We start from the raw sequence: 12,607 nt of genomic DNA, 5'->3' as shown, positions 1-12,607 counted from the left end.
AGGGTGTTTTAAAGTGGGATATTTAAATAAAGAAGATACTAAACGCACTTAACAAAATCTGTTTATTTAAAGAGCTCATGGCATTAGTGCAGGCATTATTCACACCAGGTTTACTACAAACACAGTTTTTATCAAAAAGCACCTGAACAATTATTATCACAATGTCAGAGTTTATTGGTTTCAAAAGACTTTACACTTTTGCTTTGTTTAATTTTTGTCCTTTTTCTTCATTCATAGTAGGCCAGTCTTTTGCTCAGTCAGTTAGCAATGGTTATTTTTGTTAATCTAAACTTCCTATTCATTCTAGACAGAGCAGTGTAAGGGTCAAGTTTGCTACTGAGAGTCTAGCAGAACAGCTGGTGGTCTGGCTCACCTCAGAAGGTAAGGTGAACTGATTTTAAAAACTGATTTTTAATTCTCTCTATTCAGAAAATGTGCACTGATTATCTGCTTTGTATAAATTTGTGTCTTCACACCTGCTCAGTCAAATACAGTCTGTTATAAGTGCACTTAAACCAGGACACTTTTGATTGCATGTTCAAAGAAAAAAAGGACATCCTCCTCTATTCTTCTGGTTTAGGTTTCACGCTGAAGGACCTGGAATCAGTCCCCTTTGGTGTGGCTCTGCCTATCAGAGAGGCAATCTATCGTTGCCGTGAGCAACCATGTTCTGATTGGTCAGAAGAAGTCTGTCTGTTGATTGGGCGACAAGACCTAACCAAACAAGCCCATAAGATGACCTTGGCCAAAAGTAAATCGGTAAGCATGACACACCTGACTTTTTCACCACTATACATGTCATGTTGCTACATATAATGATGCATTTGCCAAACTGAGAAAATGACGAGTCAGTAAAGTCATCTTACTTAGGTCAAGCATGTGTTAAAGGATGCTGTCTGTAAACCTCAACATCTGTCATATGATTTCAGGTCTAGAAGACCATTGATGTGTGCCATTCCAATATCTTCCCGCTAAACATAATGTTGATATTTGATGAATATGTCTTTTGTGTGTTTGTAGTCTGTTGGTTCAGGCTTGTCCTTGGAGCCTCCCGCCACCACAGAAGTAGATGAGGAGGAAGATGGGATGTCTGACATAATTCAAGAGGTAACATATACATCATGGGGCGGCCATGGCTCAGGAGGTAGAGTGGGTCGTCCAATAACCGAAGAGTGGTTCGAATCTCATTCTGTCCTAGTCATATGCCGTTGTGTCGTTGGGCAAGACACTTAACCCCCCTTGCCTCCAGTGTCACTCACACTGGTGTTTGAAATCATATGAATGTTTGGGGGTGGTTAGAGGGGCTGTTAAGCGCAAATTGGCTGCTACACTTCCGTCAGCCTGCCCCAGTGCAACTGTGGCTACAAATGTAGTTTACCACCACCACCAGAGTGTGAATGTGAGAGCAAATGTAATGCACTGTGGGTGCCTTGAAAAGCTCTATAGAAAGCTAATCCATTATTAATATGTGTACTCAGGGTTTCTCCAGGCCAAGCCTAAAATCCACTAATTTATCAAAAATGTTCAATTGGGAAATTATAACTTTTATAAAATGGCTTTACCTTCAGTTTGCTGTCAAATACTATGAAATTTTGAATAGATCGTACTGTAAAATACAAAGCAAAACCAACATTGACCCGATAACCATTCTGCAGCTAGTGCATGTTAAAATTGTTTCTTCTGTATCACTTTCATCATATATGGTTTATTATGAGAAAATTGGGTTTGGGTGAAGGCTGTTAAAAACAACAAACATGAAGCAGTTTATACAAGACAATTCTCAAATCAGGAACTTATTTGTCCTACTTGCAGTGTTTTTGCCAGAGACATGAAATAGATGTTAAAGGTCAAGTGTGTTGGTTTTTTGTTTATTCAGTAAATACAGAAAGTGACTAGGTGATGTGGAAGAATTGCAGAATTTCAACTTGGATCTGAAAAATGAACCAAAGCAGCTGAGGAAAATGTAATTATATTTATAATGGTCTAAAAAGAAAAACAATCTTTGAGATGTGCAGAAACCCTGACTATATTTTTAATGCTGTTTTTGCCTCTTACATGCATTGTGTGCTCCTTTTGAGGCTGGTTTAGTTAGACTTGCTAAGAGTAACTCAAGGGATTTACCATGAGAAATTTTAATGCTCATGTCTCGTACACCTGTTCAGGTCACAGGGCTGATCTGGAGTCAAGATCTAAGGATTCAGGAAGTCAGGAGGCTCCTGCAGAGCTCCAGGCCAGTACGAGTCAGTGTGGTCCAGCTACCTGAGGTGTCTGACCACGAGTACATAGAGGAGAAAGAAAACAAGTGGGTATTGTGTATTTGTGTATATGTGTTCATTTGGTTCAGCATTTCTTAAATTTAGTTTTCAGATTTGTTTGGAGGCATAGGATGGTATAGAGATCCTGTTGATCCTGATATTATTATTATTTCCTTGGTCACTCTTTCCCTCAATCTCTGTGTCTTAGACTTCTTCAGTTGTGTCAGAGGACCATGGCTCTCCCAGTTGGCCGAGGCCTCTTCACTCTCTTCTCTTACCAGCCTGTACCAACTGAGCCTTTACCAGTCCCAAAACTCAACCTGACTGGTAAAGTGATGCATTTCATCATTAATGTGTTGTTCACCTGGCTAAATTGATTTATATTTTGGATTTGTTTGCAATGTAGTTTTAGATGTCGCACCTACTATTTTGTCAATTGAAAGAAAGTTATAATTTTGCAGAAAATAGTAGAATATGTTTTATAGTTCTAAAAATAAATTGCAATGAACTGAAGTCTAAATCTAGATCTGGTGTAAAAACATTTCTCTAGCCTTTTCTAGTCACATATTAGAATGTAAGATGTATTTACCCAGTATGTAAGGTAACAAAGTATGACATCCTAATTTCTTAGTCTTAAAGAGCACATACAGTATTTGGTATCTTTCACAGTTATATTTTCAGTGTATGTTTCTCATTTCCACCTCCAGGCCGCGCCCCACCCAGGAACACCATGGTAGATCTGAACAGCGGCAACATTGATGTCCCTCCCAACATGACCAGTTGGCCCAGTTTTCATAACGGAGTAGCAGCTGGGCTCAAAATAGCTCCTGCTTCTCAGGTCAGTCAAAAACCACAGCTTCACTATGTCTTTGTCATCACATTATCACCTTATTTCATTTCAGTGTATGTGTGTGCAGGATTAGATTTACCAGACTTTACCTCTGATCCAACAAAGAAAATCACTTTGATCAGTTAAACTTTCACCCAGACAGTTTCATTTCCATAAACCTAAAACAGTACAAATAAAAACACAATTGTAGGTTCTTTTACATACAATTAATAATATATGAATGGAGTATTGGAGAACAGCAATGTTTCTTCACACAAACTCCCAATGGTCCCATTATGTTCCAGTTTGCATGATACACTTTCTCAAATGCAAAATAAACAAATGTCATTCAAATAAAGCTTCATTCTCTTTTATATGTTCTTAAGGTGGACTCGGCCTGGATTGCATACAACAAGCCAAAGAGCCCAGAGCTGGCCAATGAATATGCAGGTTTCCTTATGGCCCTGGGACTCAATGGACACCTGACAAAGCTGGCGACGCTTAACATACATGACTACCTCACCAAGGTACATACACACATAAAGATGATGGAGAGCACAAAAAATGTCCAAGTACACATATTGTAAGATTTCCTTTATATGCCTACAGACTTACAGATTGCAGGTTTAATTAATGCTTTCTACCTTAATGCTCAGTTTATGCAGCTTGAAATGACTGTTTTTGCTCTGCTGCAAACAAACTTGAACCGCACATATATAAACACCCATTTAGAAAAGCAAGGGAGGAAAACAAACATGAGCTTAAATACAGTTTACACAAAGATACACCCATCTTTGCTCTTCACACACAAACATACAGTACATGCACACACCTGCACACACATTTTCTCAAGATGAGTGAATATGAGACGTGTAAACTTGCATCAGAATCAGGCAGCCAGTCAACCTGAAACTCTGGCCTGAGAACTACTAAGTAAAGCAAGGCTTCCCAACTATCAAATGAAACAAACAACAGGATGGTTTGGTTCCACCTAAATTTTTGATGAAAAGTTGGAGTGAAGATGTTTTTTAAGATAAACCATCACAGATTATCCACTGGTTCTGCAATTAAAGAATTTCTATTAACCATTAAAATTAAAGTATTTCCTCTCTAAATTTAATGTATAAATGTCAGGTCTTAGGGTTTATATAGGAAATGATTTGTTCATAAAATAGACTATTCCCCTTTTGTTTGCTATTTATAATGAATTTAAATTGTATCTTGAGTTGAGGGATGTACACAACATAAAACGCATAACTAAATGTATATTTCTAATATATAATATTTCTCTGGGTGATTGTTCTAATCACAAATTATTAAATGATCATAGAGTGCACTGATTGGCCACAGGTTAACAGTATCAAAGTATGCTGAAATATCAGTAAAATGGAAAGCTTTTCAGTCTGCATGAAAGCACTGAACGTGAAGTACGTGGTTGACAGTGAAGCATGTGTTCGTGGCTTTTGCTGGTTTCTATTTTCACTGCAAAAGAGAAATTTCACTGACGTGTTCAATTCATAAGAATTGTGTCTCCATTGTGGTTGAGAGACCGTGTCCCTCGTCTGTTAAGCATTCTGGTGCTCTTTTCCTGGTTGTTGTGTTGTTTCACAATGACAAATCATCAGCCAGTGAACATTTTTTGTGGCCCAGATGCTTCTTATCTTACATAGTTTACATATTTAGGAAATGCCTAAAATAAATCTGTTTTATAAGATCAGCAATTATATTTTTCACTTCTTTGGTAAGAGAAACAAGAAAAAAAAATAGTTTGAATGTAGTTAAATAATTTAGGTGTAAATTAATTTGTTTAAACTGATGAAATGGTCACTTATTTGGAAATAGATCTCTACTGAATAAGCGAGTTTTAAAGGCTGTTAGAAAGTAGGTCAGTAATAGTAATTAGCAGTTAAAAAAACTGAGACAAGTAAAAATAAGACAAGGTTTACATATTAATGGAGAAATGACTCAGACATTCAAATATATTTATATCTTTATTTCATAAAGATGCAAAATGCCCACTAGTCACATCATATTTCATTCATTAATATATGGACAATCTGTGACTTTAAGAGAATGGACTCAGTGGAAATTGTTTTGCTTTCTTGATTAAATAGACACACAGTCCACAGGGGTCTAATGAAAACTGCCCCACTCAGTGAGCTGCTGTGGAAGCTTATTTAATGTGAGGCTCCTTAGATACTAATGTCACAGTAGGAGATGATTACAATGGATGTCATTTCTTCTGTTGCAGCAGGTATACAGTTGTGGTCACAATGCCTGATATAAATCAAAGTCAACATTTCACTAAAATGATATTCATATATAGCACTAAAATATATGTAGTGGTATAAAATACTATAACAATCAAATTTCCATTTCACAGTAGAAAAAACAAGAGACTTTAAAATTTCCATTTCAGTGGTGCTATGTTATTGCTTCTCCATTTTTGTCACAGGGATGCATTGATGTATTGGCTGAACATTGGATGATATTTGCTGATGGTTTCCAAATATGGGTCACTGCCATCAGTGAAATTACATCAGTATAGTGGAGGTTTCTTCATGCAAACAAGAGGATAAATAACAAATGACAAAATAAACAAAAAATATACAGAAATGGCATTGGCTATTAACCAAAGTGTCATTTTATATATCAGTGTCAGTATCAGCTAAGAAAGTATTAATTTTAATTTCCATTTGATAGGGAAATCTAGTATGCAGGTTTTAGTGGGAATAAGTTGTAGTGTGTTTATGTATGAAAAGACTCAGTTTTCAAAAGAAAAAGGCAATGAAATGTAAAATAATGAATCCAACAAAAGAAAACATTACTGAGTGTTACTTTAATCCTTGTGAAAACTATGTAAGTGGGTTTGAGAAGGTATTTCCTCTTATGAGTGGTTTTCTTAAACGTTAACTTCACTTTTGTAATTTTTATTATCTGTCTGCCAGGGTCATGAGATGACGAGTATTGGGCTCCTGCTAGGTGTGTCTTCTGCCAAACTAGGCACCATGGACATGTCGGTCACCCGTCTACTTAGTATCCACATCCCTGCTTTGCTCCCACCAACATCTACTGAACTAGATGTACCACACAATGTACAGGTAAGACTGAATGTTTACAGACTTGGCTTAAATACCTAAATAAAGTTGAGAATGATTAATTGTGATGTCTTCTGTCATCATTCTCCCTTAATGTATATGGATTTTGTTTTAAAAACAGCCTGCACATTTTCGCAGTATATTCCCATGTTATAAATTATAATATAAAAATGTTTAATTTCTCCATCATTACATTTTGTTTTGTTCTGCAGGTTGCTGCTGTCATTGGCATTGGGCTGGTGTACCAAGGAACAGGACACAGACACAATGCTGAAGTCCTGCTGTCTGAGATAGGTGGGTGTATGTGACACGGGAGAGATGTTTTTACAGGTATATCTAAAGGTATTGCAGCTATACAGTTGGTATTGTTGTGTCATGTGTCTGTGCATGCATGTCTTCCAGGTCGACCTCCTGGTCCAGAGATGGAGTACTGCACCGATAGAGAGTCCTATTCATTAGCTGCTGGTCTAGCCCTGGGTATGGTCTGCCTGGGGGTAAGTTGAACACACTCATTGTAATCCTTTTGGGAAAGCTGCCAGCTCCACCTGTTGCCTTCTCTGCAGTTAATTGTGTATATATTTGTTGACTGAAACCATTTCTTTACCCTGAAACCTGATGGGTGCTATTGATAAAATTTAAAAACACTTTCAGTTTTACCTTTTAACCTCATTCTGCACTAGTAATATCTTGATAAACTTATCTTGACTTTCTCATCATCCTGTTTCGTTTTCCTTTCAGCATGGCAGTAATCTGATTGGCATGACAGACCTGAATGTTCCTGAGCAGTTGTATCAGTACATGGTAGGGGGTCATCGCAGAGCACAGGCCGGAGCCAACCGGGAAAGGCACAAATCGCCCAGCTACCAAATCAAGGTAGGTGAACAATCTCTCAATGAGAATTTTCTTCCATGCCCAGGGTTCCATGTCCACTGTAATTACACTGTCATAATAAAGATGAAAATTGACTGATTAGCTCTTTTTGAAGACTAAGTTTTAAAAATTTAAGTGCACACTATTACAATATATGCATCTGACACATGACTTCACCTGATTTAAAGTCTGCCCCCACTCACTCACCTTGGCCAATCTCAAGTTTTCATGTCATTGTAATGATGGTTTGCACTTAACATTTTCCTACAGTGGTGTGACAGTGGTAGCCTCCTGCTATCATGCATACAAAACTCTTACACAGCACTAAAATATCTACAGCTCATGAATATTAAATAGGGAGACTGGGAGTTGATGCTGTTTGCTTATTCCAGGAGGGTGACACTATTAACGTGGATGTGACGTGTCCAGGGGCCACACTGGCTCTTGCCATGATCTACCTCAAGACTAACAACAGGTGAGAAAAGCAAAACTGGTTACCTGTAAGTAAATAACATGAAGAAGATTATTAATTTTATTCATTACATGTCTGTGTAAAATTTAAATTGGGTTGGTCAGTGAGGTATTCTATAGTGTGTTTTTAGATGCGTCCATGTGGTCCTATTGTTTGTTATGCGATATTTCAAGAATGTTACAAGAGAATGTCATACAGTTTGACACAGATGTTCACTTGAACTCAAGGCTGAACAGAACAGATTTTTTTAGGCCAAATGTCAAGTTTGCTGTGACCTTAAAAATCATGTTTTGGTCACAATTACTGCACACATTTGATTGAACTCATGGTTCTTGTCTGTGTATAACAAAATGTTGTTCTGTAGTACCAACCATAGAACCGAATGGATATGGTTTTGTAGAAGCAATAAAATAATTTTTAAAGTAAAGAAAAAAAAACACTAGAATGTTTTTTGTAAGTAGTAGTTATGTAATAAATGGGATAATACATAGGAAGATGCTTTTTTTCTTGCTAAATAAATGGCTGTCTTTGACCTTAATAATGACCAGCTTGCTCAGCATGATCCTTTCCATTACTAATTTATTCATTTGGATATATTAGATAACATAATCAGGATATTAATTGCACATAAAATACAATTTTTTCTCTTTCTCTTATGCATGCCTACCTTAAAGTAACTCATACATTTTTTAAAAGGTGTTACTTTTTGGCTATTAATCACCTCCGCCAAGGAGGTTATGTTTTTGCCGGCGTTGGTTTGTCTGTGTGTCTGGCTGTGTGCAAGATAACTCAAAAAGTTATGGACGGATTTGGATGAAAATTTCAGGAAATGTTGATACTGGCACAAGGAACAAATGATTAAATTTTGGTGGTGATCGGGGCGTGGGGGGGCACTGATCTGCCTTGGCAGAGGTCTGTGCTCTCTTAGTGCTTTTCTAGTTCATTAATGCATTCAGCTGTTGTGTCTCAGCATGTCATATTTCATCGCACCCTTGCTGGTTTTAGTATCTTTATATGCTCTTTTCTCTTAAATGCATAAATACATGTACACAGTGTGTTGACAGCAGTGTAGTGAGATCCATTCCAACTCACAGAAACTGTCCCCTCACCCTCTGCCCGGTTAAACATCTAGCAGAGCATCCTAACCTGGCTGATGACAAATCTGACTACTTATGGAGTCACATCACATTACGTTCAGATGAACTTCTCTGTCTTCTAGCCTTCAGCTATTGGTCAAGAGGTTCCTGTCTTCTTCAGAGCTTATCTGATGCTGACTGTCTGTTGGTGGAGAAAGTACTAGAGCAAGATATTAACACCTCCTTATATCTTCCTGGTTGCTTCCCCTGTCTTCTTCAGATCCATCGCTGATTGGCTGAAGCCTCCAGACACTTGGTTTCTGCTGGATTTCATCAAACCAGAATTTCTGCTGCTAAGGGTTAGGGTGGTTTTAGTTATCTTTGTGTGTGAGACCACTTTTTCTCACCTTTCTCTAATTTGTCTTATTTATCTTCTTCGCTGCCTTCATCTTAGACTCTAGCTAGGTGTATAATCATGTGGGATGAGATCCTCCCCAATACTGAGTGGGTGAAGAGTAACATACCTCAGGTGAGAAAATACACACTAATTAGTTCATTCTTGTAATTCCAGCTATTTCTGTGTCATGAAAGTAATTTCTGCTTTTAAATGTTCACTGTCTGGTATCTATTTCTTGATCTTCACAAGAAGATTTGTTTTATGCAAAATATTTGGAATAATCAGACCATCTTGGCTGAAGTAATGGTCACATAGGTCCAAGAAGAAAAGCGTTTTGCATAATGCTCACTTTGATCAGAAGAAAAATCTGTTAAAAAAAATGAACCAACCACGTTGGTCGTGGTTAGATTTGTCTTATTTTGATTAGCCTGGTTGTTTTGTTAATATAATGTAAATTGTCAACCCAGGAGCTATATTCTAAATCAAAAAACCTTTCAGTATGACTACTCTTACAGTTTGGCTGTCCGCTGTTTTGTTCTGTTTTGTATTCAGATAATGAGAGGCACCTTTGACCCTTCAGAGGACATAAACATGGAGACAATGGCGTGAGTATTTAAGTCTTTGTATTTACACATGAATTTTGTAGCTCTTTAGTGGAGTTTAAGTAATCCATAACTCGACCTTTGACGTATACTTGTCTCTTTCAGCCAAGCCCAGGACTACATCACAGCTGGAGCCTGCATGGCTCTGGGACTACGCTTTGCTGGCTCTGCCAACTCTGATGCCTTTGACTGCCTCTATGAATTTGCTCGAACATTCATGAAGATCATGTCATTTTCTGGTACAACTACAGTGGTGAGTCCTTGCCCATTTATATCTGCTTATAAGAACAGTTCTTCACAATTGTCATTAGAAACAGTTATACAAATGTACATACTGTAAAATAGTATAAGATTCAAGCAACGGTATATAGTCAACTAAAAAACTAAAACTCAGCGCGTTGTCCATATTTATATTAGTTTTGCAGTATAATAGTGTTGAAAGATGAGAAAACGAGCATAACATTGCTGCTTTCTCAACTCTGGGAAGTGACTTTCTGCATTTCCTGTTTTCTCTCTCTTATCTGTGTATGTTTGACGTGTGCACTGGATACCAAAGCAGACAGGTTTTTACAACCTGCAGACCGGGCTGTCCATGATTCTGCTAGCTATGTCCATGGTGATGGCCGGCACCGGGAACCTCAAAGTGTTGCAGCTCTGTCGCTTCTTCCACAAACGAACAGGTGGTGAGATGAATTACGGCTTCCACATGGCTCATCACATGGCCCTGGGGCTACTCTTCCTTGGAGGCGGCAGGTGAGACTCAACACAAGAGTCTTTTCATTATAGACCAGGACATTTTTTTCTCTCCTTGCTTGATAATAACTTTTTAGAGGTAGTCCGTTCATGTCATGGTCTATTTGAGGAGTAAGTTTGGTTGCGAACAAGCACGTAATGCCCTGCTGTGAAGCTCAAGTGGAAAAATGTCCTCACAGGTCAGCTATGTATGGCATTGCAAGTAAGGCTCAAACTAACTAAATACATACTCTTAGTGCTTTCTATGTGTTCTGGCCTTTTGTCCACATGTAACCACAGTTTTAGATACTTGAAAAAGGAACCTTTGGAAAGTTCATTTAAAAGTGAAAACATTTAGACATTGTTTTCAGTGTTTTCATGAGGACGGTAATAATATTTTTTAGCAAAATTGTGACCGTCATTTCCTTTGTCAGGAGATTTTGGGGATTTTTTTTATTAGTCCATACATGTGACTCCCGTCTTCCTTAATGTGCTATTGTTTGTAGCCCGTCAGAGCTAAACTAATACTTTTTCAGAATTAATTATTAAATCACTAATTAGAATAAAGTATGTTGAAAAATACCCAAGTGGACACACGCATATCTAAACATATGGTTCACAGCTGCCACTGAAGTTTAAGTTAAGGATAGAAACACCACATAAGACAAGAAGTTAACTCTAATAAACTTATAGATCCAGCTGTTATCTGTTATTAGACGTTAAAGCCCCTAATCTGATTGTATGCACCACTTAAAAACATGATGTTAACTTTTATGGATTGAATCATGTTCATTCTGAATGTTTTGCTCAGATGAATAAAAAATTTAAAATTATTGATGAAATGTGTAGAGGTAAATTATACTGCACATCTAACATTTAATGAACCGCACTGAATTTGGGACTGTTTTATCTGGGAAAGGCTAGGTATCTCACATCCACACACCGCATGAGGCTCCAGTGTGGATTAGCCACACAAATACACACTCTTCTGTTTTGGGGTTAGTGTTGTGCATAATGAATGGCATTTGTACTTGAATGCATACACACATGTGCTTGCACACAAACAAACCGGGGTTTGTTCAACTGCTGACCTTGACTTGTGCATTTTCAAGAGAAACACTGGCTCCCACTCTCATTATATGTTGCAAATGTCTTTCCACCTACAGCCGTAATCAGATGAACCTTTTGATTTTATTTGGTTCATGTTTTATTTCAGTCCTGTCAGCTAAAAGCCCACACATCTGCAAGGCTTCAGTCTGAATGTCATTCACTGGTGTGTTTTATTCAGAGGGAAAGTATGAATGTACTTCTACAGGTCTGCTGAGGTTAAAGATCGGGCTGCGGAGCAGAGTCACATTATATCATTGTTTTATTTCCTTTTCTCGCTGTCTGGGCTCGTCACCCATTGAGCCTCTCGCTCGGCCGCATTCAAATCCTCTACCCACGTTTGCACTCTCCTTTCACACATTGTGTCCTTATCACTCCATTGCACTCATTCATTTTCTGTCTGGCACATTTTCTCGCCTCTTTTTCCTCTTTGCTGCTAACCTTTGTGCAGCTTCTTCTATTTCTGTGTTTTCTTTCTATGATCTGTTAGTTTCTCTTCCCAGTTATTATGTTGTTTTACAAGGAAATTGAAGTGAAAGTTTTCCTTCCGCAGGTCACACAAGGTGTTCAGATTTCTAATATTTATAGCGCTCTGTTGCAGACTGTGTAAGGTTTGGATGTTCTACTTGCATTCGTATGGGTTTCCTCTGGGTGTTCTGCTTTCTTCCCACTCAAACAAAACATGAGGTTGTATGATTAAAGCTCCTGCCTGACTTCAGAACTGGACTTGGCCTATGAGTGGTGTGCAGTGACTGCTTTAAACTCCTAAAATAGTTGTTTTGCCTTTAACTGTGGGAAACAAATATCCTTGTAGGGACTAATAAAAAATAGCTTGAAGTGGCGCAAAAACCTGCATAAAAAGAAGAGGTTGATGCTAATATAATGCAATGTGCCAAAGAGTGCTGATGATGCTATAGTAATTATTTATTGATCTTTGGCAGAAATAATAGAGGAATAAGAGGTTTTATTTCAGCTTGTTTGTTTAATAGACTTCAAGTAAGGCTTTTTTTTTTTTTTACCCTGCATAAAATTGCAGCATAATGCTTTCCTCTTTAGACATTCCTTTTTTTGTATCTGAGCTGGAAAAAGTATAGTTTCCTCTTAGACTACTGTATTAAAACATGCAATAAGGTTTTTACAGCATTTTTGCACAGTGATGCCAAAAAATG

The 12,607-nt window shown here is 37.8% G+C and overlaps 1 protein-coding gene across 1 annotated transcript in view; it reads left to right on the top strand.

Annotated features, from left to right (window-relative positions):
• anapc1 (anaphase promoting complex subunit 1) overlaps positions 1-12,607 on the top strand; it is a 46,968-nt gene that overhangs the window by 21,268 nt on the left and 13,093 nt on the right. The window contains 17 exon segments of the mRNA XM_030155208.1: positions 308-381; positions 581-759; positions 1,021-1,107; positions 2,163-2,302; positions 2,464-2,582; positions 2,963-3,093; positions 3,471-3,611; positions 6,033-6,185; positions 6,395-6,476; positions 6,585-6,676; positions 6,921-7,055; positions 7,445-7,527; positions 8,881-8,959; positions 9,055-9,129; positions 9,550-9,602; positions 9,705-9,852; positions 10,156-10,352. Coding sequence (XP_030011068.1) covers positions 308-381; positions 581-759; positions 1,021-1,107; positions 2,163-2,302; positions 2,464-2,582; positions 2,963-3,093; positions 3,471-3,611; positions 6,033-6,185; positions 6,395-6,476; positions 6,585-6,676; positions 6,921-7,055; positions 7,445-7,527; positions 8,881-8,959; positions 9,055-9,129; positions 9,550-9,602; positions 9,705-9,852; positions 10,156-10,352 — 1,968 coding nt within the window.

The sequence above is a fragment of the Sphaeramia orbicularis genome, chromosome 15, assembly GCF_902148855.1.
Source record: "Sphaeramia orbicularis chromosome 15, fSphaOr1.1, whole genome shotgun sequence".
NCBI classification, from domain to species: domain Eukaryota; kingdom Metazoa; phylum Chordata; class Actinopteri; order Kurtiformes; family Apogonidae; genus Sphaeramia; species Sphaeramia orbicularis.
The sequence above is the reverse complement of the archived record's forward strand: the minus strand, read 5'-3'. Positions and strand labels throughout refer to the sequence as shown.